General features: G+C 40.0%; 1 protein-coding gene across 30 annotated transcripts in view; it reads right to left on the bottom strand.

Annotated features, from left to right (window-relative positions):
* The window catches only part of CSPP1 (centrosome and spindle pole associated protein 1), a 76,007-nt gene that overhangs the window by 12,491 nt on the left and 35,598 nt on the right, over window positions 1-27,918 (bottom strand). For 7 of the 30 annotated variants that reach the window (XR_014529271.1, XM_083517552.1, XM_083517550.1 and 4 more), the window contains 19 exons: window positions 27,644-27,724; window positions 25,131-25,232; window positions 24,190-24,602; window positions 22,473-22,543; window positions 20,750-20,843; window positions 19,611-19,683; window positions 16,178-16,368; window positions 15,161-15,285; window positions 14,715-14,796; window positions 13,633-13,753; window positions 13,364-13,511; window positions 12,295-12,447; window positions 10,264-10,376; window positions 7,247-7,396; window positions 6,508-6,636; window positions 3,779-3,883; window positions 2,711-2,771; window positions 2,467-2,590; window positions 1,338-1,483 (listed from right to left, as the gene is read on the bottom strand). Coding sequence is in view for 28 of the 30 variants with exons in the window: in XM_083517552.1 (XP_083373678.1) it covers window positions 1,338-1,483; window positions 2,467-2,590; window positions 2,711-2,771; window positions 3,779-3,883; window positions 6,508-6,636; window positions 7,247-7,396; window positions 10,264-10,376; window positions 12,295-12,447; window positions 13,364-13,511; window positions 13,633-13,753; window positions 14,715-14,796; window positions 15,161-15,285; window positions 16,178-16,368; window positions 19,611-19,683; window positions 20,750-20,843; window positions 22,473-22,543; window positions 24,190-24,602; window positions 25,131-25,232; window positions 27,644-27,724 (2,482 nt within the window). In the remaining 2 variants the exon portion in view is untranslated. Of the gene's footprint in view, window positions 1-1,337; window positions 1,484-2,466; window positions 2,591-2,710; window positions 2,772-3,778; window positions 3,884-6,486; window positions 6,637-7,246; window positions 7,397-10,263; window positions 10,377-12,294; window positions 12,448-13,363; window positions 13,512-13,632; window positions 13,754-14,714; window positions 14,797-15,160; window positions 15,286-16,177; window positions 16,369-19,610; window positions 19,684-20,749; window positions 20,844-22,472; window positions 22,544-24,189; window positions 24,603-25,130; window positions 25,233-27,643; window positions 27,725-27,918 lie in introns of all 30 variants that reach the window. The other 23 variants (XM_083517555.1, XM_083517534.1, XM_083517532.1 and 20 more) reach the window with 11 other exon arrangements.

The raw sequence follows: 27,918 nt of genomic DNA on the forward strand, positions 1-27,918 counted from the left end.
CAATTCTCTGTGTTGCCAAAGGAGAAAAATGAATTATTACTATCAGAATCATTTCCCCTCTCTTTTTCTGCTTCATACATGTTATTGTCTGGTGCCGTCTGGTGGCCAATTTGGATATTGCTTGCAGTTTCAGAAACAGCTGTGTGCCTTTTTTCTGTCCAGTGGTAGTAAGGACTTCCTAAGGATTGGTCTCCACTGAGTGGACTTGCTCAGAGCCAGGCAAAGTGGATGGTCTGTTCGTGCCATCCCAGTATATTCCCCACCCGCTTCTAGCAATGACAGAGAGTAGTGGGTGGAAGAGCTCAATGCTGAACCTATCTAAGCATACAGCAGGGTGAGGAATGGGGGAAGGTTTTGTTTACAGCAGATCCTTTTTTGCAGGATTCTTACGTATTGAATTGCTATGCTTTAAGGATTGCCACTGATAGCCATGGCACAGCAAACTGGCAAAGAGAAGTCTGGCCGATCAGGAAAGGCAAACGGCGGGGGGGACAGGACTGAACTTTTTGGGAGAGAAAAACTAAGTGATCCCAAAAGAATGAGCCAAGGTGGCCGAGGAGGAAGATAGAAACAGAACAGTTAGCCAGAGCTCAGAGGAGAGGAAGAGGACATCTGCTTTGGGGTTAAATTGAAGGAAGAGTCAGAGGAGAAAGAGAATAACCAAATCTTCCAAGTCACGTGTAAGTGCCATGGGGAAATTAGGCAATACGACCCTTTAAGTGAATGTTTCCCACACCAATCTAAGAATGACATTTATAAGTCTCATGATATCCTTTCTCATAAAATATTACCAAACATATATAAAAATAGTGATCAGAATGTGCTCTAGTTTCTTTGAAATGATGAGAAAGTGTTTTCTTATTTAACCTGGGAAAAGAGTACTATGGATAATACATACACAGTCCTTTTTACACAATTATTATTTGTGGGAGAGGATTGGCATATACTGATTGTGGTTTTGGTTTTTTTGCTGTCTGTTAGGTAAGGCTAAATCATACTTCAACATGTTCTTAAAAGATAGTCAATACTGGACGTATTCTGGCTGAATTCATGATTTAGATGTACACTGAACCAGCAAAGGCCTAATTGCTTGAGGATGCTCAGTGGGCATGGAATATTGACTGACAGTTGGTGGAAGGGGTGTGGAATGGGGCAGAAAACCAAGGGAGGAGGAATAGTATCCTTGAAGAGTGCTGTGATTAGCTAGAATCCTGAACAGAAAATTTGTTGCAGGTCCCACTTGTGTACCACAAGCAAATTAAGCAGTTTCCTTTTATTAGAATCCCTCCCTTTAAAACTGAGGAAGTGTCCCGTCGTAAGAAAGACAAGAGACTAACCTTTGTATTTAAGTTCATTAAACTCCCGGATATTCTGCACGTTGATAGGATCAGCGACATCTTTTGATGACGGTCGTCTGACTGGAGCTTGCATACGAAGCCTAGCCATCTCAAATACATCCATGTTGTATTTATCTTTCCTCCTGCTAAAAATAACCAAAACCATGCTTAGAAAACTAACCTCAGAATGATGTAGGTTCATTTATAAACAAAATGGAAATAAAAATTAGAGAATTGTTGAGACATCTGATTCAGACTGGAGTTTAGAAGCCAACCAAGAAAGAAATGCAGAAGCCCAGTTGAGAAAGCATACTAGTTACAGAGTCAGATAAAACCAAGGGAAGGGACAGGCAACGTGATCTATACTAGTACTTTGGACAGGGACAGTTTGCCTGCAAAGTTTCTGCCCATTATGCCAAAAGTATGCTAAATGCGTATCTAAGCTGGGCCAAACTTTGAGAGATGAAACAACAAAAACTTATATGACCCAACACTTACTAAATGCTACATCACAGTCCTAACATTTGCTTAACTTCATATTCCTTAGAGGACCCACAAACCTTTCTGGATACAATAGGTGAAGAAAGGAACTCAGAATAAACCATGTGCCAAAGGGCCATTAACTAAGGACGACTGGAGTCACGAGTAGCTTTAAGGTGAGAACAAAGTCCTCAGTCTTAGGCTCTCTTGTGCCTTATCAACAGATTTGTGGATCTAAGACCTGATGCAAGGAAAATTCATTGCAATGAAGCATTGGCACTGTGGCTTTAGTGTGGATGAGAAAGTCTTATGAGTCCATCCCAGAGCCCACTGCTTCTAACATGAGCTCCATCCTAACTCTTGCACCAGGAAAGAGGCTATAGGGAGACTCCACTAATGGATTATTCTGCAATTTTCTCTTTGCACTTCAACAGCTGCAGAAGGTGCCAGGATCAGACCACCTGGGTATAACTTACAGAGGTGTGTAAAGCAACAAAGGTCAGCACAGCCAAAGCCCCTTTTCACTCCTTCCACTGGCAATTTTTAATTCCGGGGGAGCATCTTTAATATTTGCTCAATTATATATTACCTGCCCAAGAGAAATTGCACACTTTACCAAACGCCAATGCATAGCCTGAAAAACACTCACCCTTTCGCTGGCATGTCATCGTCATCACTGTGGACTTTCAACAACTCTTCCTGGAGTCGCCGCTCCTCACTGCGAAGCTGCTTCCTCATCTCTGACAGCTCACTTATTACATTCTTCTTTTCTTCTGTAATTCAGTATAGTAACAAAACAAAAATGATACAGAATACCCAAGGAAGCATTTTTCTTGGCCAAAAATCACAGCCAAAGAAGTGACGTATTCATTCATGGCATACAGATTTCTTACCATAGGCACGTAGCTGGTTTCTTCTAGCTGGAACTGGAGGAGATGGGACTCTGGGAACATCCTAGTAAAACATTAACATATAAATTGTACTAAAAATGACTGCATAAATAAAATGAAAACAGTAACTTCGTATGGCTCATTTTCATTCAGTCTAAGAAACAAACATTCACAAGCTCAAGGAAGAGGTTCGGTTTTCTCATAACAGACATTGACAAACCACATGGCAAACTGCTTTTGAGAACAAGAGGAGTTTCAAAAGCAGTCTCTGTGCATCATGAACACCTAAGGTGTGATGCAGGAGAGCAGTGACTGAATATGGAAAAAGCATTATGGGTTAAGCAAGGCTGCAACTTTTTTTTGGTTACAGTGCATATCAGGGGCTGGTATGGCACAGGGCATGGATCCACTTATCAGGCACCCCTCCATATACTGGCCAATTTATCACCTAGTCTATCTGCTGGAGCCAAGTTCTCAAGGCCAACCATGCCATCCTCTGCTCCTGTGGGTCCAGCCAGCAACCTGGGTATGAGGCAACTGGCCCCAGCTGCCCAAAGCTGGAAGTGCCCCTACCCCCTTATGAGAGTCCCATGTAAGCTATGTATCCTGTCCAATGCTTTCCCTCACGAAAGGCAAAAACCTTGCAGGAGTAGGCCAGCTATAACTACGAATAACATTTCTCTCCAGCCCTGTCAACCAGGGGCCAACAAATGTCCAGAGAAAGAGAACATGCACCAAGAGAGGGAGGGAGGGTGGGGAAGATGGCAATGGCTGGAGATGCAGCCTGGGCTCTTATTTGTAGCTCAGGCAACAGATTGAGGGAGGAAGGTCTTCCCTCCAGGTTGCACCCTGAGTCCCACCCCCAGGAACCAATGCAGAGCCCCTATTGGCTTCTTGGAATGGGTACTGCCCAGGCCACGGTGTAGCCACATCAACCAACTGCATCTTTTCCCTGGCCTCTTGCACCCAAAGCAGCCCCGGTAGCTGGGGAGTAGACTATTCAAAGAGAAAGGAAAGCACAAAATGACAAAATACATTCACGGATTACATTTGAATAAAAGGCAAACATACATGTGTATAATAAGACATACGGCTCTCCACTAAAAGAGCCCTTTCTTCTTTTACGACAGCTTTGTTCTGAGGAGATGGAATGAGAGGAGACGGTTGTCTAGAAATCTGAAAAAAATGGAGAGGGGTGAGAAGATTAAAATTTCCTGCTTAAACAGCAACTCAAAAGTATTTATATACCAAGGAAAGTCTTTCATCTGACATAATAAGCTTTGTCAGAATCTATTTCCAAAAGCAAAGCCCACTTGGCTAATCTTTTAGGAATCTATGGCTACAAAGAGAGGGGTACTGGGAAATTAAAGAACGAAATGCACAGGAAATGCAGGGAAAAGCAAGCTTGCCCATTTACCCTAAAATCAGATAGATAGATAGATAGATAGATAGATAGATAGATGATAGATAGATAGATAGATAGATAAAGTTAAAAGTCATTTGTTAAATGTATACTCCAATGTTTAAATTCTCGGTTGCTGCTATCGATAAGGACTCTAACTTCAGCTGATTAGGAACCTCAATTGACTCAGCTGCACAGATATTTTTGGGAAGGTTTATGAACATTCCAACTACGCAGAAGTTTTTTTTATTAATATTGAATACACAAAGTCTATGGGATATGTACAGTGATGCACCATTGGAGGAAAGAGGTTCAGCAAAGAAGTAGGCAGCATAATCAAAGAGCTTGTCCCCTGTTGGACCATGTTTAAATCTTACAGTGTGGGTGGGGGGCGACTGCGAGGAATAGAAAGGAAATCGGATACTGACGGTATTGCAAAAGATATACACAGTTTTTTCTCTGCACATGTAATATCTGCTTAGCATATATAGATTTCTCTTATCTTTCTCTTTATAGGATGAAGCTATTTCACATTATGTAATAAATACAGGCCCTTTTAGAGTTCAGTTTTGTACCCTTGGAAGAAAAGGGGTCATAATTGCTATGGGAGGCCCACTCACTACACCCACCGCACCTTCCATATGTTGGTCAGAGCATATCCAGGTCCTCATATATAAACTCCAACCATGCAGTCAGTAAACCCCATCTTCCCATTCTACTGAACACAGAGGACTCTAAGCATGTCCTACACATCCAGTTCCATCCATTCCCATGCAAAACTAACTGAATGCTTGTACAATATTTCTGAATGTTACCATTAAAGAGCTAATCTGAAAAGCTGAAATTCAGCAAATTAAAATATTAATCTTGATATGATATATCTTGGATAAAAATAATCTAGGTTATGACAGCCTAGAAATTTATCTCATTAAGCTTGGTGTGGATTAGATGGAAGGAGCTGGTGAAATGAAATTAAGGACTCCTTAACTGTCATTTTAAGAAACAGGCCTAGCGAGATATGGATGCTCAATACCTTAGTCAGGTGGACTGCAGAACCCTCTGGAAAGCTGTGTCTGTTGAGGGTGCTCATGACCCTACCCCTCCTACTCCTCACAGTTCCACCACCAAATAACAGAAGCATTAGAAGAACTCAAAGTTCAAATTGTTGCTTTGAACTCATGAGCCTTTGGTGTCTAATTCTTTTGAATTCAAACTATAAAAGGAGTATACTTCATTATATACATATGGAATATTTACGGTTCTTTCAACTGTTTTCAAAATTCGTGAAAATTTTAAAAGATAAAATGCTAGTAATATGAAAGAAGAGGTTCTCTGTATAAATGAAAATACTGTAACCGTGGTAGTTGAGGAGATGCCTCAATACAACACAAAACAAACAGTAATGGGTATCAATCATCAATGTACAGTCATAGCATGTGGAAGGCAGGAAATAGCAGTTGATGTTCAAGTTAATAACCAAACTAAAAAGACGTAGGACTTACATGAAGACTAGGTTTCTCCAAGAATGAGTTGATAAAGGGGGAAAATATCAGTATCAGTACCAATCAGTATCAAAATATCTTTTCATCCCCACCATCCTATGTCGCTACGTAAGTTTATCAGTCAAAGCCAAGTACCATGCCCTGTCATGCTACTTGAGGATAATATATACAAAAAAAGTATCAGGTGTTATAACGATTGTAATACAACAAAACCAAAACACCAAACCAGCTTGCAAATATAAAGGGCAATTTTACTTACTTCAGCAAATTAAAGTGCAACGTGCATATCAAAGCCTGGAGATACTTATAGACATATAGTCAACTAGTGGCACAACTCTGCCACTAATGTATATAGTAATTGTGTCATAGCGCAGTTGAAACAAGCAAATCGTTCTACAGTTCGTTATCTACTGGAAGTGCAAAGTCCTGTAAGTGGGAACAGTTGCAAGAAAGGCTTCTTCACATGGCCATATGTAGAGGCAGGGGTCATATGCAAATAGTAGTCGCAGACGAGTACCTCCTCAATGTCCCACAGCAAAAGTAGTACAATAGATCAGAAGACCTGTACTCTGGATGTTAAGCTGTGCCTGTGATGATCTTATATTCTTGGTGTATCGTGTTGAGTGTATAATATTATGGACTGATTAAGCTGTTGTGATTCCCCAATTAGGAGGCGCTTTCGCTCATACAGAAGTTTACTCTTCCTCTCCCCCTCAGTCTATAGCTCCTCCACCCCTCAGAAAGCCATTCTGGAGGTTCCACACACACACCTAGAACCCATTTTTATGAGAACTGTAGACCTGGGGAAGGAGGAGGAAAAAATGACCCTCCTCAAATCCAAGCCAACAAGGAAAGAATTTATGAAATATGATCACCTTTTCTTCTCCAACCATTACCTGTCTTTCATTTTCACTATTCTGCTGGAGCTGTTTATCCAGCCTTTCTTCCTCTTCCGCCCTTTTTCTCTCTCCCTCTTTTCTTCTTTCTTCAGCTAATCGATATAGTTCTTCATTTTTTAATCTTTGCTACGAAGATAAAAAAAAATGTGAAGTTGCAAAAACCAAAACCAAAACCAAAAAACAAACCCTAGTATGTTTAGCAAACTTTGACTGCAATTTGAAAAATACAGACACTATAAAGTTATTTTTCACTTAAAAATCAGGAGCAATCACATGACTGCACTGGAGGTACATCTGCAAAAGCTGCCCTAACACTGCAGTGAATGTACAGGTAGTGTACACAGACAGAGAACATGCACAATTAAAAAGAGCCTAACACTCAGAATGTCCTTCTTAGAAATATGCCCCACTGAAATCAGTAAGTCTTGCTTTAATCCCTTTGTGGGATAGAAGTGTAATTTGTGGGGTGAATAATAATGAACAAATAAACATAATCCTCTCAGTCACTAATTAACTAGAAAGTCCTGAAGGAAGAAGTGAGTATCTGGTGTACAATGAAGGACGATTACTTTCAGCAATTCCCTTCTTGACATCTTTTAATATTATGATTATTACAATGATTATTACACTGAGTCTTTTTTTAATGAGATTTCACAAGAATTTACTCTATTCCAGGGGCACCTGATTCTCTTTAAGGGAGGAAACCTATCACATCTATAGAAGTCAGATACCACACCTCTTCTTCTCTCCTTCTTTTCCTCTCTAGTTCCTCGTCATATTCTCTCTGTATTTTAGCCCTCTGCTCAGCTAGCCTTTTTTCTTCCCTTTCTTCTTCAAGTCTTCGTTTTTCACGCTCTTCCTCTTCTCGTTTTCTTTTCTCCTCAATCTACAAAGGAAAAGACCAAATATTTATTGGCCAGAAAGAGCAGCTAAGAATATTCAAGCCTTTACGAGATTATAAAATCTATTTTAAGATCTGCATCATGGCTGTAAGTGGAAGTCTACCCATCTCTACCCACGCACAGATAAAGTCTTTAATCCATTACAATATTTTGCTTTGAGTCTTATTTAATAACCAGAGATTGCCTTGATACCATCTACCAGACAGACTTATGCACCTCCTCCTTTCTATACAGGATGCCAACCCCACCTTCTCAAGCCACAGGGAGCCCCAGCTGAAAAAGTGGCTTGGCCCCAGTCGACAAAGCATCAAGGCAAGTTAAGAAGACATGCAAGGAGAGGGAAAGTAACATCCACTTATTTAAAACTTATCTGACTAATAAGGGCACAGTAAGATGACTATGTGCTAGGAGCCAAATCCTGTAAGAACTTATCTCAGGAGCTAAATTCTAGGGGTAGGAAGTCTGTAGAAACCTGGTGTTCAGCACTATCCTAGAAGAAAAGCTTGAGGGGACATAGTAAACTAGACTAAAATTTATAGTTTTGGAGAGGGAATAAAAAGGAAATTTCACTATACACACGCACACACACACACACACACACACAGTTCCACACAACACAGATCTAGCTAGTTAGAGTCAGCTTAGTTTTAAAAGGTTTAGGCTTAGCCTTCTGTAAAAACATCCACTCCAAGCTGTTTTCCTTGGTTATAAAGGTTAGACTGTTCTAGTGAAAAAAAGACTCAGTTGAGTCTTGTTTTGCTTGTGTTGCTTCCTACTGCAACACTAAATTTTGCAGTATGAAGTTCTCCCATGCAAGGTTCCTGCCAGCCAAGCCCTTTTCTATGTTATTCCGTTTCCACACATACCAGGGGCAAGAGGACTTCCTCTCTACCCCTCTTGGCATTCAGTTTGGTGGGCACAAAGCATGCTCACGCTCAGCCCCTGCTCCACTCCTGCCTCCACACTCAAATTTCCTTCTAAAAATTGGGTTTGTTTTGCAGATTTGGGGTTTTCCCCAAGCCTGACAATACTGGCTTTTATGTGCAAATGATGCTCGTTTAGCTATATAAAAGAATCAGCACTTGGATAATGGATTCATTATAAACCTACAGAATACTATATGAATATATATATATATATATATATATATATATATATATATATATATATATATGCAGGTTTTGGTGTCTTCGGGTGTCTTCCTCACACATCTCAACAGCCTACACCCCAAAATACAATTCACTATGGAAATAGAAGCCAACAACCAACTTCCCTTCCTTGACGTCCTAATCTACAAAAAACCTGATGGCTCCCTAGGACACACTATCTACCGGAAAAAAACACACACCAACCGCTACTTACATGCACAATCACACCACCACCCTGCACAAATAAACTCCGTAGCCAAGACTCTCATCTCCAGAACCAAACGCCTGGCTGACAAAGACCACTTGACAACTGAGTTACAGAATCTCTCAAATGTGTTAATCGCCAATGGATACCAGCAAAACAGGGTTACGAAGCTAATCCAAAAAGAAACACCCCCCAAAAACCAAGACACAGAAGAAAACAATGGCATGGCCCTCCTTCCTTATATCAAGGGCACTACAGATAAAATTAGCAAAATCCTCCATAAACACAATATCAAAACAGCCTTTTGCACCAACCAAAAAAATAGCCAATATCCTCAGAAACCCCAAAGATAAAATCCAGTTGGAAAACCAAGGGGTCTATGAAATACCCTGCAAAGTCTGCCCAGCCAAGTACATTGGACAAACAAACAGACGAATAAATGCACGTATCGCAGAACACAAGAATGCCGTCAAAAAAGAAGAAAAAACTTCCTCTCTTTTCCAACACATGAAAGAAACAGGACACGAAATTAATTTTGCAGATTCCAAATTGCTCTTTAACATGGAACATCACCACAAGAGAATAATCATGGAAGCCATCGAGATAGAGAAACACCCTCACAACATGAACAAGCGTGACGACACGTCCCGCCTGCCAGACATCTGGAAATTAGCCCTCCCCACAAAAACCGACACCAGAACCAGAGGCACACAGAACGCCATCACCAATCAACCACACCAGACCCAAACCCAGACCCTCTCCACAGATAAATTACAGACACCATCCAGTAGCCAAACCATAGTGGCACCTCCGGATGCTGCACCCCCCTGCAATCCCTACACAGATCTGGCTGGCACAGGGCACAAAACCACAGCTCGCCCCTATACACGAAGCCAAGCCAGAGCACAACTAAGTGCAGTACAGCCATCTTCTCAGAAAAACTCTTCACAAGCTCAAGAGGTCAAGACACGAAAGCTTTAGCAACTAATCCACACTTAATGACCCACCTAAGTGGTACTCAGAATATCACTCAAGAAATCACTCAAGATATCCCTCAAGTAATTAAGGAACAAAAGAAGAAAAGGCACACTAACCTGGGAACTTCCTCTCTGCCCAGAACGTTGGAGGCTATACACCACACCCCCTCAACAGTATTTATAGGAACTCAAACACTGAGATCCTGCTCTGTTCCAGTAACAAGAAGCCGAAAGCACCAGCCTGAAGATGACGAGTGAGACCTCGTCGAAACGTCGCCTAGACACCCCAACTCTTACACGGGAAGACACCCGAAGACACCAAAACCTGCATTCCTGTACCCGTGAAAATCTACGAAAGCAAATATATATATATATATATATATACACACACACACACACACACACAGCCATGGGCAGCACTGCTTTTCAAAATCTTTAAAATTTATTTTCATTAATACAGGTTTGCTAAATTAGAAAAATATTTTATTTCACTTGATATTGATATTGATATACACACTCACCTGGAAACGAAGAAAGTTCTTGTACGATTCTTGCCGCCTAAGCTGCTCTGGTGTTGGTGTTTCACCAAAAATGTTACCACGAGCAAATGGGGATGTTTGTGTATATGTGAAACCTATTTTTAAAAAAGAAATAGTTTGCATTGTTAAACCTGTTATCTCGCAGAAGATTTCAAACTTATGTTTGATATCTTGCTTTAAAGAATGCTATAACGCTGACGACATTAACCCAATGAAACTTGCCTTTGCAACATGTGAAACTCCCAACAAAACCAGTCAGCAAGTGCTGTAGCGTGAGAACAGCAAAACCTAAAACGCCTGAATTATCTGAGCTTAAAAATGAAAGAAAAAGGAAACAGCATCTGGTCCACCGGGAGCAAATTAAAATGATGTACAATGGTACCTCTGGTTACAAACTTAATTCGTTCCAGAGGTCCATTCTTAATGCGAAACCATTCTAAACCTGAGGCGCGCTTTCTCTAATAGGGCCTCCCGCTGCACGTTTGCCTCATCCTGGGGCAAAATTTGCAACCCGGAACAACTACTTCTGGGTTAGCGGAGTTTGTAACCTGAAGCGTTTGTAACCCGAGGTACCACTGTATAGCAGTTTCCAGATCCTTGAAAGAAACTCTTTCCCCTATTCTCCTTGCCTACGCATGTGGACATGCAGGCTGTGGAACAGGCCACTGGGGGAATGGGAGGTCAATGAATACTTAAAACACTCTCTGTCAAAGCATAAATGTCTTGCACCAGGCTATGTGCATGAAGCAAAGGGCATGGGGACATGTGACATATGTGCAGATCTTCCATTCCCCTTCTGAGCCTTCTGCTCAGTCTGTGCACACATCTCTGTACAGGTGTAGGCAATGAGATGGCAGAAACTGGCTCCTTTGAGCTTGTGGGAAATCTCTGAATTTGTGCACTATGTCCATGGTGTTTTAAGCTATAAAAAAGGTTTGCCTTATATTTCAGTTTATTAATATTTTAAAAAATAACTATTTGAATGGGGAAATTGCATCTGATAACCCCACATGCAAGAGTAATCTCAGTATTTGATTTCTGAATTCCCCCTTAATTCTACTTTAAAAATACATTTGTAAATTTAGAAAGTAATTCTATTACAAAACTGAAAATCCTGGCATCTGCCTCCAAGCACTTCCATGTGGTTGACGAAACAAGAAAATATAATTATTAGGCTGTGGGTTATGTTTCCTCTCTCTAACCCAAAAATTGCATTTAAACATACTATATACCTTGCCATGTTCCATGCTTGTGAACACTGATGTATAATCCCATGTTTTAAAATAGTTCTCATTGTGACCAACTAGTAAGTAAAAATATAAAATACCCATGGGCGATCAAACTGCATGCATTGCATTGGAGATATCTGCACACCAGACTACTTAGCACTAGTTTTCTGGATCACGGCTACAATGTACCATATATTATGGTTGGGTTGCAGGTACTCAATATATAGGTGGACATAATCAAGCTCTAACTATCTTATTCCCAAATAATATTTTCTTGAGCATTTTTTACCTCTTTAAAAGAGCTCCTTTTTAATGTCACTAACTAAAAACCAAGTCAAGAATGAAACTTTTTTTTTGAAGACTGCTGCTTCTTTTCTTCCTGGCAGAATATTGGAACTTGAACACTAGTATTCAGATGCAAAAGGAGAAGGAAAGAAGGAGACAACACTAATAGGAAATAATTTACGCATGAGCCAGTGATTATAATGCACACTGAGGAGCTTCCTGTTCTCTTTCTTCATTTGAAGGCGGACACCGTGTAAATGCGCAAGGAACCCCTTGGGCATGCACAGAGTGCTTTCACAATGGGGAACAGGAATACAAAAATATTTATCAGTGCAACCATACAAAGAGTTTCTAGTACTGCTAACTAAACCACATTCAAGAGGATTCAAGGAAACATACAGGATTGTCTTCAGTGGAAAGTACAGCATAGGAAGAATGTACAGTCATTCATCAGGGACACAACACACATTCGCAACTGAAAATATGGTATTATTTAAACCTGCTATTTTATTTGAAGATTCATCTGTATTCTCAAGTCTTGGGGAGGCCAAACTTAGGTCAACAGATACTATAGCCCTTTTATCTTCATATACTCGTGCCTCTGGATTATGATATGCATCTTCATTTTGCTTGTGCATCATATTCAAGTCAGCTGAAGAAAAGGGGGAAACAGCCATGTATAATGTTTTATTCCAATGTGAGGCATGTTTATGACACAGTTCCAAGCCAAGAAATGTTTTTCCAGAGCTACAGTTAAGAGGAAATACAAAGGCCACAATCCAAGATAAGAGCTGCATGTGCTGTGTAGTGTGTGCTTTATGTAAAAGCTCACTAAAAATCCAAAACAATCTGTCATGATCCATTATTATTATTATTATTATTAAAGAAGATGTTAGCACTACGTTTAAGCCATATGTGGAAGGTCTCAGAACTCTAATGTATTGATGCATTGAGGTTTTCTGCTGTTTGCCTAACAGAGTTGTCTCCAGATTTATCATCTCTTCACTTGCAAATTATTTATGCTACAGCTGGCAAATAACAACTACCATTCTGATTAAAATGTATTTAATAAACACAATAAAAATTCCAAACTACTAGCAGGAGAGCCACAGTATTTTAAAGAAGATTAAAAAAATCTAGCCATAATTAGATGTTTATCCTTTATCAATATAAAACAAGAAGCAGACTCAATTATGAGACTGGTAAACATGTTTAAGAATGACTCTAAAAAGCTTTGTTGTGGGAGGAAGACTCCATATTCATAAGCCTGTCTTCAGTGTATTACAGTATTTTCTCCTCCATTATACATCTTCCTTTTATTCCTAATGCCACATCTTGCTACATTTTGCCAAAAATATCATCCTTGTAAGAGCAGCTCCCACTGAAAGAAGCAAAATTACTGTTTGACTGTCTAAATAAACAGAGCTGATTTCTTCCATGCTGTAAATTCGCTGTAGTACATCCATTATACTCCCCTGCCAAGTGTCGTTTGTTTCTCAACAAATATAAATAAATATAGACATAAACATAGATAAAGTAAAAAGAAAATCCCCTGATTTCAAACATACTTATGAGGTTTCCTTTTTTATCTCTGAGAGGAGCACCACCACCTCCTTTGCCCCAAGGATTGTACGTTCTCATTTCAGCTTCTAATTTGGCCTCATACCGTTCCTTTTCTTCCTTCTCTTGCCTGCGACGTTCTTCTCTTTCCCTTATCTGCAAAAAAGTATCAGCATTTGGCGTTACATGTCTCATTAACACGATAAAAATTAATATTGAATTCAATGTAAGTCTAAGCACTTACAAACAAATTTCCAAACAAATTTAAGCTTCTCACCTGTTGTTGTAATTCTTGCTGATAAGTTAAAGTAGCCTCTTTTGAGGTCTTTGGTTTTTCTTCAGGAAACATACCCAGACCTTTTGGCCTGTCATTTGCAATTCTTGCTCCAATTTTACTTCTGCATTCAAAAGAGTAAAAATGCAATGTGTTTTTAAAGAAAACCTAAGTGTGTTACTAACTGAAACCTGTCTTTCTCAGGTGCTACTTTATTCGTTTTCACTACACTGTTAATTTATGATCTAAAAAGCGGTTTCAGTTTTGCAGTTACATTCAGAAAGCTGGCAAATTTTCCACAATTCCATTTCAAAATCAAATAGCAAAACAGGTAAGAGGAGCAACTCCAGAATAGGCCCTACAAAATATATTCCAAGACAATAACGCACATTAACATGGCAAAGAACTTATAAGCCACTTACTCTCAGCAGCCAGCAGTGCCTCTAACCAGACACTGGAGGGGCCTATCGGGAGTGTCCAGGGACAACTGGTATCAAACTGTATGGGAAAATGCCCTATTAAAAAAACTAACCAACAAACTGAAACTATCATGGGAACAAACCAAAGAGAATGCTTGTACCCTTGTGTGCCCCCCCCTTTAGCGCATATACAAGCCAAGAAGACAATGACCGATCTTTCCTGACAACATAAAAATCAATATGGCTAACACGTCCCACAAACAAAACACACTGCTACCAATCAACAGCCACCAACCCTATCTTGGGCCCTTTGACCTCTTGCTCTGCCAACAAAAATAGGACACCTGTCTAAGTAACACTGACAAAAAAGCTCCACTCATATATGTAAAAATGAAAGTTTAATGTCTCCTTCACCTTCCCCCTCTCCTAAATGTCTCTTTCTCTACTTTCTTCCCTTCTCCCCCCTCAACTCCACATTGTCTACAACAAAAAATGTCTCAAACTGATTGTACTTGATTTGTATGAAGGATGCTACAATTTAAAAACAGAGATACTGAATGTACTTTTGTTACTTATGGAAAATCTTTCAATAAAAACATCTTTTTTAAAACTCACATTCCCAAATAAAGAGCCAAACAATGCTAAACTAATCTTATCGATACTTACGCAGTCATAGGAGGAGGTCTGTGAACAGTATCTACAGGTGGAGGTGCAGAAGAAGGCTGCATCCCTGTTACACCTGGGCCATCTAAAACAATCAAGACATCCAAAACTTAAATCTAGTGTTTTACAGTCTGGACAGTTATTTTAATATGTTATTTTATTATCTGAAGAACATAAAATGCTGGCATGTCAAGAAACTGTGCAGCCAGTAATGTAAAGATGCATTTATTTATAGAAATATTTCTATAGCATCATATCATAAAATATAAAGAGAGTGTAAACAGCTAAAACATAAACATGATTATTATTTTAAAAACTGAATTTAATGGATTAATATGACTGGCTATCATCCTTACTAATAGGAAACTAAGCTAGTGAGTGCCATCTGAGGCAATAACCTCCAGAGAGTGTATTACTATAGTTCTACACCACTTGGTTAATCAACTTACAATATGCAAGGCTGGGGTCCAAAGGGTTCCTGGCACCATAGTAGTAGTATGCATCGTCATATGGAGTTCTGTAGTTATCAATCAGAATTGGTGGTGGTGGTGGTGGAGGTGGTAACGGTGCAATCCTAAATCCAAACAAAAATGACAGCGTGTTTTAAAGGTGGCTTTTTGAAGCATGCCTCACCATGAGAGAAGAAAAAGTGTGGACAAAAATATCTGGCCATTTTTTCCATGCAGGAATTCTGTCACTTGATCATAGAATCTTAAGCTGGAAGTCTCCCAGCTTAATGCAGGAATCAGTTAATGCTTCTCACTGATACTAACATGCCAACTTTGTCCTAATCACTGCCCACTTTTGATGGTTGGTAAAGTGCACTGCTTCAGAATACCTAGGCTTATCACAAGGCAAAACGTACTTATGTCTGATTTATGTGCTTCTAGGACCCAATAACCACCCCACAGTGTCTTTGTATATGATACTTGTATAGCACTATGCATTTATAGCAGTTGTTTCAGAAGATTTAAAATATCTTTCACTCAGTGTTTCCAGTTGTAGCCAAATATTTAGCTGCTTGAAAAATGACACCCCCCCCCATAGCATGCCTACTGCAATATGAAGTAGTGCATGGAAAATGACACTGTGAGCTTCTACTGGATGGTACCTCTGATAAAAAACCCCTCTCTATTCCATGCCTGTGGAATGGTAGTGACATAAAATACCATGTATTTTTAATGCACTTTTTGCTCTTTTCAGAAACTTGATGCTTGATTGAGGTGGTGATTTGCATTTCCATCAGAACACTGGGCTGCTGCCCAGCACTTTGTCTACTTAATGTTTTTCCCTTTTTGCAGCTGCCACCAAAATTGAATGGAACTTTGGAGGGGGGGGAGAGACCACTTGGGGGTGATGCAGATCATGTTCCTGGCTTGAGGGTTAGCCAGCCTTGCCACAGACTTAGATACCTCACATGTACCCAAGCATCAGACAACGGCAAAGAAAACACTACAGAAAGTCACCTGGGAGCCAACATTTCTCCAAGAGTAGTGGACAACCCTCTGTGGAACTCTTCATTCACAGGTGAGATAGGAGGTGCAGATATGGAGGTAGGTCCAGGTGTAGGAGTTTGAAATGCTGGTCTTGGTCTTTCTGGTGGTATTCTCTCCTCAGATATTCGTGGTGTTAATCCCAGTTCTTTCAGTCGGTTAGGCTATGGGAAAAAGTTGATTTATTATTTAGGTTATTAGGGTGCTCAAACTAGTTAATTACTATGAACCATTTCAGAAAATAACGTTTTCCAAAAGCAATGCAGTGCTTTAAATGTCACATTTAAGAACCCACTGAAATTTTAGTATAAAATTATTTTTCGCAAAGTAACTGTCATGCTAAACGTTTAGTTGAACATGCTAGTAAAAAGATAAATGATAATCAACACTTGTGTTAATCTTAGAAAATTTGGAAACAGCTATTTCAAAGAAGAAGCAACGTACTATAGCATTTAATCTAAAGGAGAAAAATATTGAAACAAGCCCAATAAACATTTCTAAAAAACATTAGCTATTAAGAAACACCACCAAATTATTTTTTTATAGATATCCATTATATTAGACAAGATCTTACTAATGCTTTTTTTTTTTTTTTTGCTTTTCATTTTAAAAACACCACAATATAGTACACTCTATAACTCTGCTAAATAAAAATGTTTATTGACGGTTGGAAGAGGATACAAAAGAAAAAGAGGTGGTACCATGCACTTAATTCAAAAAGCATGTAGGTTTCAAAACTATGCCACTAACTACTCCATGGTTTCCCCAACAGTTACTGTGTAACTTGTCACTGAGGACATTTAAAACCTTACTCTGAAAACTAATGTAACATGACAGGTCTCAGAGAGATTTGTGAAGATTGATTTCCTATTGAATTTCTGTATCACCATGTTTATGGCCAGAAAAATGCTGATAGCTCTGGAACCCCACATGCCTGAAGTGGGCACTATACACCCATCTAGGTAGAACAGTTGCTGACAAAAATAGCAATATGTTAAAATGTTTACCTTTTCTTCACTTAGCTGCAAGACAGTATATACAATATTGTTAGTACAACGCAAGTGTGGGCTACACCCAATTTCTAATAGATTTTTAATTGCAAATGTTTCTGCCTGATACAAGGTGAGTTGTCTAGTGGAATGCCTTGTAGCATTCTTTGGTCAGAATCCAAGGGGGAATCCTAGCAGTTGTTTCCCTCTTTTGGCAAGTTTTTCAGACTGCTTTTTGGACCTAGATGAATCTGGAGACTGGGAAAGGGCACTGTCTTTAAGGGGCAGAAATAAAGGCCTAAGCAAACAAAAAACCCCTGTATCCCTGCCAGATATCCAAGTATATAACAATTACTCTGTTTCTAACCAGGGACCTCTTGTATCATATGCCTGCACTTGTTCCTCTTAGCTAAAGCTCTACATATACAGTGGTACCTCAGGTTACATACGCTTCAGGTTACACACTCCGCTAACCCAGAAATATTACCTCAGGTTAAGAACTTTGCTTCAGGATGAGAACAGAAATCGTGCTCTGGCGGCACGGCGGCAGCAGGAGGCCCCATTAGCTAAAGTGGTGCTTCAGGTTAAGAACAGTTTCAGGTTAAGAACGGACCTCCAGAATGAATTAAGTATTTAACCCGAGGTACCACTGTACTCCCATACTGAGCTATGTTAATTCTCAGAAGTCAGAGGCACATTGAAACGTATTTATATTTGCCCCGCATAATCTCTTTTCTAGGGCTTAGCCCTAGAAAACTTTAAAAAGCAGCAGAATAATTTAAATAGATAGAAAGTACTGCCAACTTTAGGTCACCTAATACAATGTTGATGCTTATACCCTGCCCCAGTTATTCTTTTAACAAGGTATTTACATTTACTAGACCTTCTTTCATAGCCTCTTCTGAGGTTACATGTTCCACTGAGTGCCCTACCACAACAAATTCCCCAAAGCAATCGTTGTGTGTCCTATATGCAAAAATTGTTGGGTCCTCTGCCCCTTGTTCACATAGAAAATATGACTGACAGTACAGGACCTGTCCAGACACTGCCCCTTCCCTTAGAAAGACCCTTTGACCCTTATTTAACTCTTCATTAGCACTTGGCCCACAATCCAATTTTGCCCCATCGAACACACCTGAAAGGTTTGCAGCTAGCTTTGCTGAGGTGGGGTCGCTTGGGGGTTTTTTACGGGGGGAAAACTAGCCTCCACTTCACAATGGGATTGAGGACATCTGGGAGTGATGTAACACAGCATTGTCCAAAAAGTGCTGCACGCAGCAGTCACTAGTTGAGCATGAAAACCTCTGCTTCCCATCAGCTTCAGATACTAGCCTGTTCAGAAACAGCTTCTTAGCTTAAGCAGGAACTATTTGGCAGGCCTTTATGTGGTTCGATAATTCTTGGATTATCAGCCTAGGAAAACCATAATATACTGAAATCCTACACAAGTGGAACAACTTCAGAAACCTGTGAAAAGAGACTCTGTGGACAGCAGGATTATTTTCACCAAGTCCTTTGACAGATATACATAAGATGAGTATCTTCAGTCAAGAGACTGTGTCAACTTACACTAACAATATTCAAGTGTCACAATAAGCCATAGTCTATGTCTTGCACTTGCACATTCCCCCCTCTCCACCTCCTTCATGGCCAGGAGAGGAACTTGGAAAGCTTTTTTTGGTTGTTTTCCTTAAACAAAGTGGCTTATAATTTCGTCAAAAATAGGGATCAGGGCTGATCCAAACTAAAGTTAGCTTTAACAAGGCAACTTTCTAACTCATGGTTTGTAGTCAGCTTGTTTTGAAACTGATCATAGTTCATGGTAAAAAACGTTTCCCTGCTTTGGATAAAATAACATGCCGTGTTTAAGGGAAACCAATAGTAAAGACTCCAAAGTTACCTTTCCAGCTGCTTGTCAGGGGAGGGGGAAATGCGCAAGCCCAAGGCTCACTGTGGCATACGCACATCATGTTAAGTCATGATTTATCATGGCACAAATGCATCCAGTGTTGAGTACCTATAAAGTTAACTCTCCTTGCTTACAAAGAGGCACTGCCATCTGGCTTTTGTTCCAGTCAGTTACTTGCCCCAAAACAAAGGCTTTTCATTTTTATATCAAAGTCTAGGAAGCAAAGAGTCCTCAAATTATGTTTGCAATGTTGTACAACAGGTGCGGGGAACTGGATGCCCATTCCCATGTTCTTGGTTTTCCCCTTCTCAATTTTATCTTCACAACAGCCCTGTGAGGTAGGTTAGGCTGGTAGACTGTGACTTGCCCAAGGTCACCCAGTGAGCTTCATGGCCATGTGTGAAGTTGAACCCTATGCTTTCAGGTTACAGTTCAACACTCTAACCACTGCACCACATTGACACAGATTCATCTTAAAACGATTAGCTAAACCTGAGAAGGCCTGAACATTAAAATTTCTCACCTTCTTCTCAGGGTCTACAACTCCAGATGCAGCAACTGGGAGCTCAAGCTCTTTTTCACTATCAAAGAAATACACACAAACGCACACAAAAAATAAGGACAGAAATATTGTGCATAACATTTGTATCTCACACTTTCTCAAAGGAACAATGGGTGGCATACAATGGATCCTTTCACTTTATCATCAGAACAATCCTGAGAGTTAGGCTGACTTAAGAAGCAGAGTTTTAACCAAGGCCACTTAGTGAGTTTCAGGCCCAAGCTGAGATTTGAACCCATGCCTCCCTGGTTCAAGCTGAACCACCCTCATCCAATGCACCCCGTATCTCTGGATCTCTCACAACAGAACAGTTAAAATAACTAATGTATGCTTTAATTTAATAATCTTTTCCTAATAGTCGAACATATAAGTTTTTGAAGAACCAATAGGAACTTGTTTCAGATTACATTGGTCTAGTGATTAGTCAACCATCTCCCTTATTATATTTCCCATGTGGATTCCTTCCTACTTTCCATTACGTATATGTGAAACAATCTTCAAGGTACACATACTGAAATGAAGGGGGAGGAACCAAGGTTGAGGATTCTGTTCTGCCTCCCATTACAGTAGTACCTTGGGTTGCAGACGCTTCAGGTTACAGACTCCGCTAACCCAGAAATAGTACCTCGGGTTAAGAACTTTCCTTCAGGATGAGAACAGAAATCGCGCGGCGGCAGCGGGAGGCCCCATTAGCTAAAGTGGTACCTCAGGTTAAGAACAGTTTCAGGTTAAGAACGGACCTCCAGAATGAATTAAATTCTTAACCTGAGGTACCACTGTACAACTAAGAGGTACCTTAAGCTTCTATACAGAGTTAGGTTTCCATAAGCAGAAATGACCAGACAAAAATCATCCCTGTTTCCTTATCCTTGCATTAATTACCATTCTGAAGATGCAATATGACATGCTTTCAAGAGATAAGAAAGCAATTTGGGAGGAAAAATGAAACTTTTAAGATTTAAATATCAATACATTATCCCAAACTATTAGTAATAAAAAGATTTTCCCTTCATATTTCTCACAAAGTTTTCAATACTTATCACTCATCAATTTGAATTATTGTTAGTCCAGTAGCTTCTGGTTACCGTCTCTTATTTCTTTGTTGCTCTGCAATTTGTTCCATCAGTTCTCGCCTGTATTGCTCTTTTCTTCTCTGGATAAGCTCTCTGTCTTGACCACCTAAAAATGAAGATAGAAGCTAAAATATGTAAAAGTTGCTCTTCTAGTATCAAAGATACATAGATTCTGCTAAAATTGTGCCACAAACACAGCAGAACACTATCACCTGCAGCAATTCCACTACTCCTAAAATCACTACTTCCAAGGAAATGCATTTTCCAAACCTCTTCCCCCTGTTCTCCTACTTTGACAACAAAAATGAACTATAGATCTCTTCCTGCCTTGGACACAATCCAGACTAAAGATGAATAAGCACAAATCCTAGTGAACATCATTGTGCCGAAGAATATTTTGCACTCTATAGTTTGCAACTAAGGCTAAAATACTAATCACATTGAATTCAATAGTATTTATTTCTCAGTAGATGTGGCAGCTCAAACCATTTTCACATTAGTGTCAAAGTTGGAGAAGCAGCTGAACACTTGTCAGAGTGAAGCAACTACAAAAGAATGTAGTCATGCCTTCACCGGGAGGCACTTAAGCTTGAGAGGAAACAAAACGTAAGAGATCCAGTTGCAAATCTTCCACATGGCTTAGCCCTTGAACTGTAATTCCAGGCAGAAGGCCTTCTCGGTAGTGGCACCCATCCTGTGGAACGCCCTCCCATCAGATGTCAAGGAAATAAACAACTATCGGACTTTTAGAAGACATCTGAAGGCAGCCCTGTTTAGGGAAATTTTTAATGTTTGATGTTTTATCGTGTTTTTAATATTCTGTTGGGAACCACCCAAAGTGGCTGGGGAAACCCAGCCAGATAGGTGGGTTATAAATAATAAATAATAATTATTTATTATTATTATGCTATTAATAATTATTTATTATTTGTTATTTAATTATTTTGTTGGTGCTCTATTTCAGAAACAGCAATTTATTAAAGTGCTAGAACACGGCCATTTTTCTGCAGCTTTGTATTAAAATGTTTTCAGGACAGGAACAGGAGGGTGAAACATTTCTTCTAACGTTGTACTCTGGGGTTTTTACAATCTTTAACCTTTATAAGCTACAGCGGTCACGAAATTAAAAGACGCCTGCTTCTTGGGAGAAAAACAATGACAAACCTAGACAGCATCTTAAAAATTAGAGACATCACCTTGCCAACAAAGGTCTGTATAGTAAAAGCTATGGTTTTCCCAGTAGTGATGTATAGAAGTGAAAGCTGGACCATAAAGAAGGCTGATCGCCGAAGAATTTATGCTTTTGAATTATGGTGCTGGAGAAGACTCTTGAGAGTCCCATGGACTGCAAAAAGATCAAACCTATCCATTCTGAAGGAAATCAGCCCTGAGTGCTCACTGGAAGGGCAGATCGTGAAGCTGAGGCTCCAATACTTTGGCCACCTCATGAGAAGAGAAGACTCCATGGAAAAGACCCTGATGTTGGGCACAAGGAGAAGGGGACGACAGAGGATGAGATGGTTGGACAGTGTTCTCAAAGCTACCAGCATGAGTTTGACCAAACTGCGGGAGGCAGTGGAAGACAGAAGTGCCTGACGTGCTCTGGTCCATGGGGTCACGAAGAGTCGGACACGACTAAACAACAACAACAAACACCTAAAATCCCAACAAAAGGTATAACATATTATGGCAGTTATCACAACACAATTTCCCCCGCTAGGTAGATTATACATACCAATGATTAGTCCTGTTGCATATGGGACACTGCCAGCAGCAGCTTGTGCTTGCTCATTAGTGCCTTGGATTCTGACATGAGAAAGAAGTAGATAATAGGCCAATCAAAACAAACTACATTTAGTACGCAATCCTCCTGTCAAGAAACTCTAGTTCAGGGCAAGGTAAGTTACCCCTAGCAACTCACTGGTTATCGAAAGAATCCAAACCTTAAATTTGCATCCCTAAGGATTGCAGATGGGTCAAAATAAGCAACTGCAAAGGTATCTAATGTGATTCCCAGGGCACATTACCCAACCATAAGGAGAAAATACAGTCGTACCTTGTTTTGCGGCTGGGATCTGTTCCACAGCCCCGAACGCTAGCTGAAAAGGATGCAGGGCAAAGGGCCGAGTCTGCGCACACGCGCAGAGCAGTTTGCACTTCTGCACATGTGCGAAGCACGATTTAGTGTTTCTGCGCATGTGCGAGCAGCAAACCCAGAAATAACTTATTCTGGTACTTCCGGGTTTGCTGCGGAGGTTCACCGGAATGGACGCTAGACAAGGCGGATGTTCACAGAGGGATTAGTATATCAAAAAGGAATGCACATTAAAGTCATGTGCTTGTAACTGCTAAGCTGAATCATGGATTTAGGTGAAATCTCTTATATGATAGCCTCTGCATAACTCCTATGTATTTTTACCTTTTCAAGCTGATATCTTTAGGCAATTTTGCTTCTGATCAAAGAGAAGAAATCACTCTTTTTAACCCAATGGAACTGAATATACCATTTTAGAAAAGATGGAAAACTAATGAAGTTGAGGTGTTGCTAATTGCCAGAAACAGAGGTTTATCACAGGTGTTTGCTGCAGGGTGGTAGGAATTTGGGGCCCTCATCTATGCTAAAACACTCTAAAGCTCTGGACATCCAGATAACAAAAATCCTGCCTTCTCAGAAAGTAATTGTGAACCGTTTTAAAAAAACAACACATTTCTTATAACTGAGATTTATGTCACTCTGACTACGTAACCCTCAGAGATAGTACAGTTGTCAGAGCTTATAGGAAAATGGCCAAGAATCAGAGTGAGATGAAGTCACAGAGGTGTGTGGATTCCAGGATTGATGTCCATTGCATATTTATGTTCTCCCCTCCCTTTCAAAACGGCTGCACAGCTGCACCCAGGATAGAAATTCAGACTTAGTATGGTAGAACATAATGCTCTACTCTAAATGCACAATCACATGCAGTAGTTGAACTGAACTGAAGTAATGGTATTACCACACCATATTCCAGTGCCAGCCTTAGCTAAAAAAATGAAGTTTACAAACATCCTTCTTCTGGGCTGGAGGTGGTTTGTTTCACTCAATTAACATATGGATAGAGACAGAAAAGGGAGACGGATCTATTTCTGTAATTTGCCAAACAGTGTGCACCTGTTTTGCACAATAAAGGAGAGGTGATGCTAAATGCATCAGCAGCAGTCAGGTGTTCTTAAGGATATTAATAGCAGTCTTGAGGCGTTGCTATGAATGAGCACAAACAGGAACTGTTCTTTCAAGTCTGGTAACGGGTTATGGGGAGATTTTCAGAAGGGCCACACCATTCTTTTTCTCTCCAGTATAATCCCAACAAAAATAGGACACCCTCATATTGGCTATTAGTTCTTATAAAAACCAGAGTGACAGAAAGGTTTCATGTCTAGTTTGGCCCAAAGTGCCAGGAAGTTAAAGTTACCTTTGAGCATGAAAGACCCTCAGTGGCTTTTTGTCATAGTCGCTTTCATATCGAAATCTAGGGTCCATTTCATTGTCTATTTCAGGATCATGACCTTCATCAAACCTGTGATGCCTTCTAGAAAAGGTCTCAGGTTTGCTATCCAGTCCTTGGTGCTTTCTGTTGGAAATGTTCAATACTTCATCAAGTTGTTTGTGCAACAGGGTGTCCCCATGTCCAACGTCATTCTTTGGTTTGTAGTGTTGATCTACTGATCGTCTCTTGTCTGACAGCTCTTCAAAGGTATCTGTAGAAGTGCAGGCATCTTTCTTGAAGAATTCTTCATCTCTTATTGGTGGCTGTAATGCTGGGGTATGTAATGCTGGCTGGGATCTGGTGACAGCAATGCTTTTTTTGTTTGTGTCTGTGTCATGCTGTTAACACAAAGACAAACATTTTTAAAGCTAAACACAAAGGAAGCCGTTAATCGTTGCAATTTTAATAAGCCGTTTCAATGCCAACCCAGAAAAGCAGGCTTTAAATTAGGCTGCATAATGTTACTACCACTTATTAAATGGCAATATTGCAGTGCGTACTGTAGTGAATATCGGAATCAATGTTGCATTTTAACTGACTAAAATAAATACATAAATGCAAAGAAAGCAGGATGGAATGAGGGGCCACATCTTCACTGCAACTGGGTATTTTTATCCATCCCCCCCCCATTTTCATAGAGCTAAAAAGGGGAAAGAAGATAACAAGGGTAATGTTAAGGGATGTGACACATGCAGCATCTTCCAAATAAAATCTTAAGAATAAAAACAGGATTCATTTTATATTTCAACAAGCTTTAAATATTAGCCTGCCCATACCGTGCCATGCCCAGAATAATTCTAAATTTAAAGTCTAAATAATGGGTTTGTGAACAGTGAAAGAGTCGAGAATCTCTGTCTGTGGTTTACCTCTGCGTGCTTCTTCCCTACTCTTCTTAACCTTTCATTCCAGTCTTCTCTTTCCCTGAGATACTGATTGTATTCTTTGTTTCTTTCAAGTCTTAACCTGTCCTAGAACAGATATTGGAAAGCATATTGGATCTACAAAAGGTTTTAAACACCACAGAGACAGGATGATAATGAAATGATGCTTCTTATACTGTTTACAACGTTTTATTAGTAGAGTAGTACATATGAAACTCTGGCTTGGAAAGAAGGTGTTGCAAAAGAACTTTGGCTTTTCATTAACGTTCCTCTTTTGTTTTTGTATTAGTTCGTGTTTCAAATATGCTAAACTTTAATATCTTCTAGCATGTAAACTTATGAGACTTCAATTTAAGCAAAGCCATAACTTCATTTTCTTTTTAAAAGTACCAAGAGATCAACAAAAATACTGAAACACAGTCAATGGTATGCTAATGCACACTGTACAACAATATTTGATTTTGTATCTCACATTTTATTGTAAATAAGCTTACTGTTGATTTTATATCTTATGATTGGAAAATAAATAAGTAGGGTTTTTTGTTTTTTTTTTAAAAAAAGCTTCCAAAAACATCTGAATCACAAGTGATCCTCCAACTAGAACTAAGGAATGTGATTTGGCATTAATACTGGAGAGTAATAAATTAAATAGTCTTTACTTTGTTTAGCCGTAAAGAAATAAAATCAATAAGAACCAGACTGAGGAATGCTTTCCCTAAAAAAGTAAACAGCTTGATCATTTCCTTTTAACTAGATTGGTAGTCCATTGGAGAAGGGACCTATCCTCTCATAATTTGTATTCATGATGCTACAGAAATAATAGTACAGAGAGCTCCGAAATACAGTGGTACCTCTGGTTACGTACTTAATTCGTTCCAGAGGTCCATTCTTAACCTGAAGCACCACTTTAGCTAATGGGGCCTCCTGCTGCTGCCGCGCTGCTGGAGCACGATTTCTGTTCTCATCCTGAAGCAAAGTTCTTAACCTGAAGCACTATTTCTGGGTTAGCGGAGTCTATAACCTGAAGCGTATGTAACCTGAAGTGTATGCAACCCGAGGTACCACTGTACAGACAATTTGTTTGGGTGACATGCATATAACTAAATCTGCAAGGTGAAAATTAACCAGTTAATATGAAACAGTATGTGGAGTTTTCTTCCTTAGAGCAGGAGAATAAACTAGAGCTTCTCTTTATGAGGAGTACCCAATATCTGGCATTCTCACCATCTGTTAAATGTCAAAAGGCCAAGTATCCAAGAGGAGTTTGTAGATGAGATATGGCATAAAACAATCCACAGAAACAATACTAATGAAGATAAATATTTTGCACAACATATGTACTACTATTTATCTCAATTTTCAGAGTGCTGGTGCTATAACCGCCAAAACAACACAATCTTAGGAGTAAGAGGGAGGTGTCAACAGGAACAGGGAACAGGGAGAGAACGCCCAAAATAGCTCAATAAGAACTGAGTATATTCAGGAGCTACAGAATGGTGTTCAGGGGGAAAGACAGAAACAAGGGTTTGGGGGGTGAGGAAATGGAACGGAGTGTCCTGAGCAAGAGCACTCTGCAATGCAACATTTTGTCGCAAGTTCCACCTCTAAAAAAAGTTCCAATCCAACAGAGGCTCAAGAAAGATTTCATTTCTGGACTGAAATCAAGGCAGCATTCTAACTGATTTGAACGGTTGTACAGAACCAATAAGAGATCCACACACCAGGAGGGTGGGTAGGGACAGTGGAGGGGGCAAGGCATGGCAGCTAGTCTAGCGACACATCCATCCCACAACTAAAGCGCAGGGTGGTGGTAAGAAAGCATTTACTTCTCCCCACCCATTTTTGTTCTTTTTTAAAAAAAATTTCCTACTTTTCTTTTTTAAGCCACTCCTCCTCCTGCATAGCCATCCCTTGGTTCCAACGTGAAGCAGAATTTGTTATGCCGGCTCCAGGCCAAAATACAGACAGGGCCCTATCCTGCAGCATCTCTGGACAAATGGCCTCCATCTTATCCCTTCCTTGTGAATGCCCTGCTTCTGAGCCTAACTCTGGCTACCGCAACCAATCAGCTGCAGAAGCGCTACACCAGGCTTCCTCAAACTCGGCCCTCCAGATGTGTCTGGCCTACAACTCCCATGATCCCTAGCTAGCAGGATCAGTGGTCAGGGATGATGGGAATTGTAGTCTCAAAACATCTGGAGGGCAGAGTTTGAGGAAGCCTGCTCTACATCCACAAAGCTGTCCTCCATTGTTAACTTGCCCCTCTGACAGTGAGGCACTTCCACTGCTTTCCTAATTCCAGTCAGCCAGCAGTTTTCAGGTTAGGGACTGCACTGAAAGTAAAGGGCTTTGCTTTCTCCAGCGGCATCAAACTAAAACCTTCTGCAGGTGGCCTGCTAAGGTACATCATACAAAAGCTTCAGTTTTCACAGGTGTGGAAATTCTATATATTAAGCTGCAAACACTATGCAATATTTACTGAGTTTTTGTGCACCTACCTTAGCAGACCTCCTGTCACCAATAGGAAGTGATAGTCCCTGAGTAAATGGGTCAACTTCACCAGATGTAAGGTGTTTTTTCTGCACAAAAGAAAACCAATGACCATATGCATTGATCTGATATAGACAATGCCAAATCATTTAGTAAATATATATTTCAAAGTAGTTCAGCCTTACTATGTATTATGCATTGTATCCAATGGTGCCACTTACAGTATTCAGTTTACAGTAAGATTTCCATCAGCAAAAGGGAAACCTCCCCACCTCTCCCCCCC

Source organism: Podarcis liolepis (genome assembly GCF_965112155.1).
Source record: "Podarcis liolepis genome assembly, chromosome: 8".
NCBI lineage: Eukaryota > Metazoa > Chordata > Lepidosauria > Squamata > Lacertidae > Podarcis > Podarcis liolepis.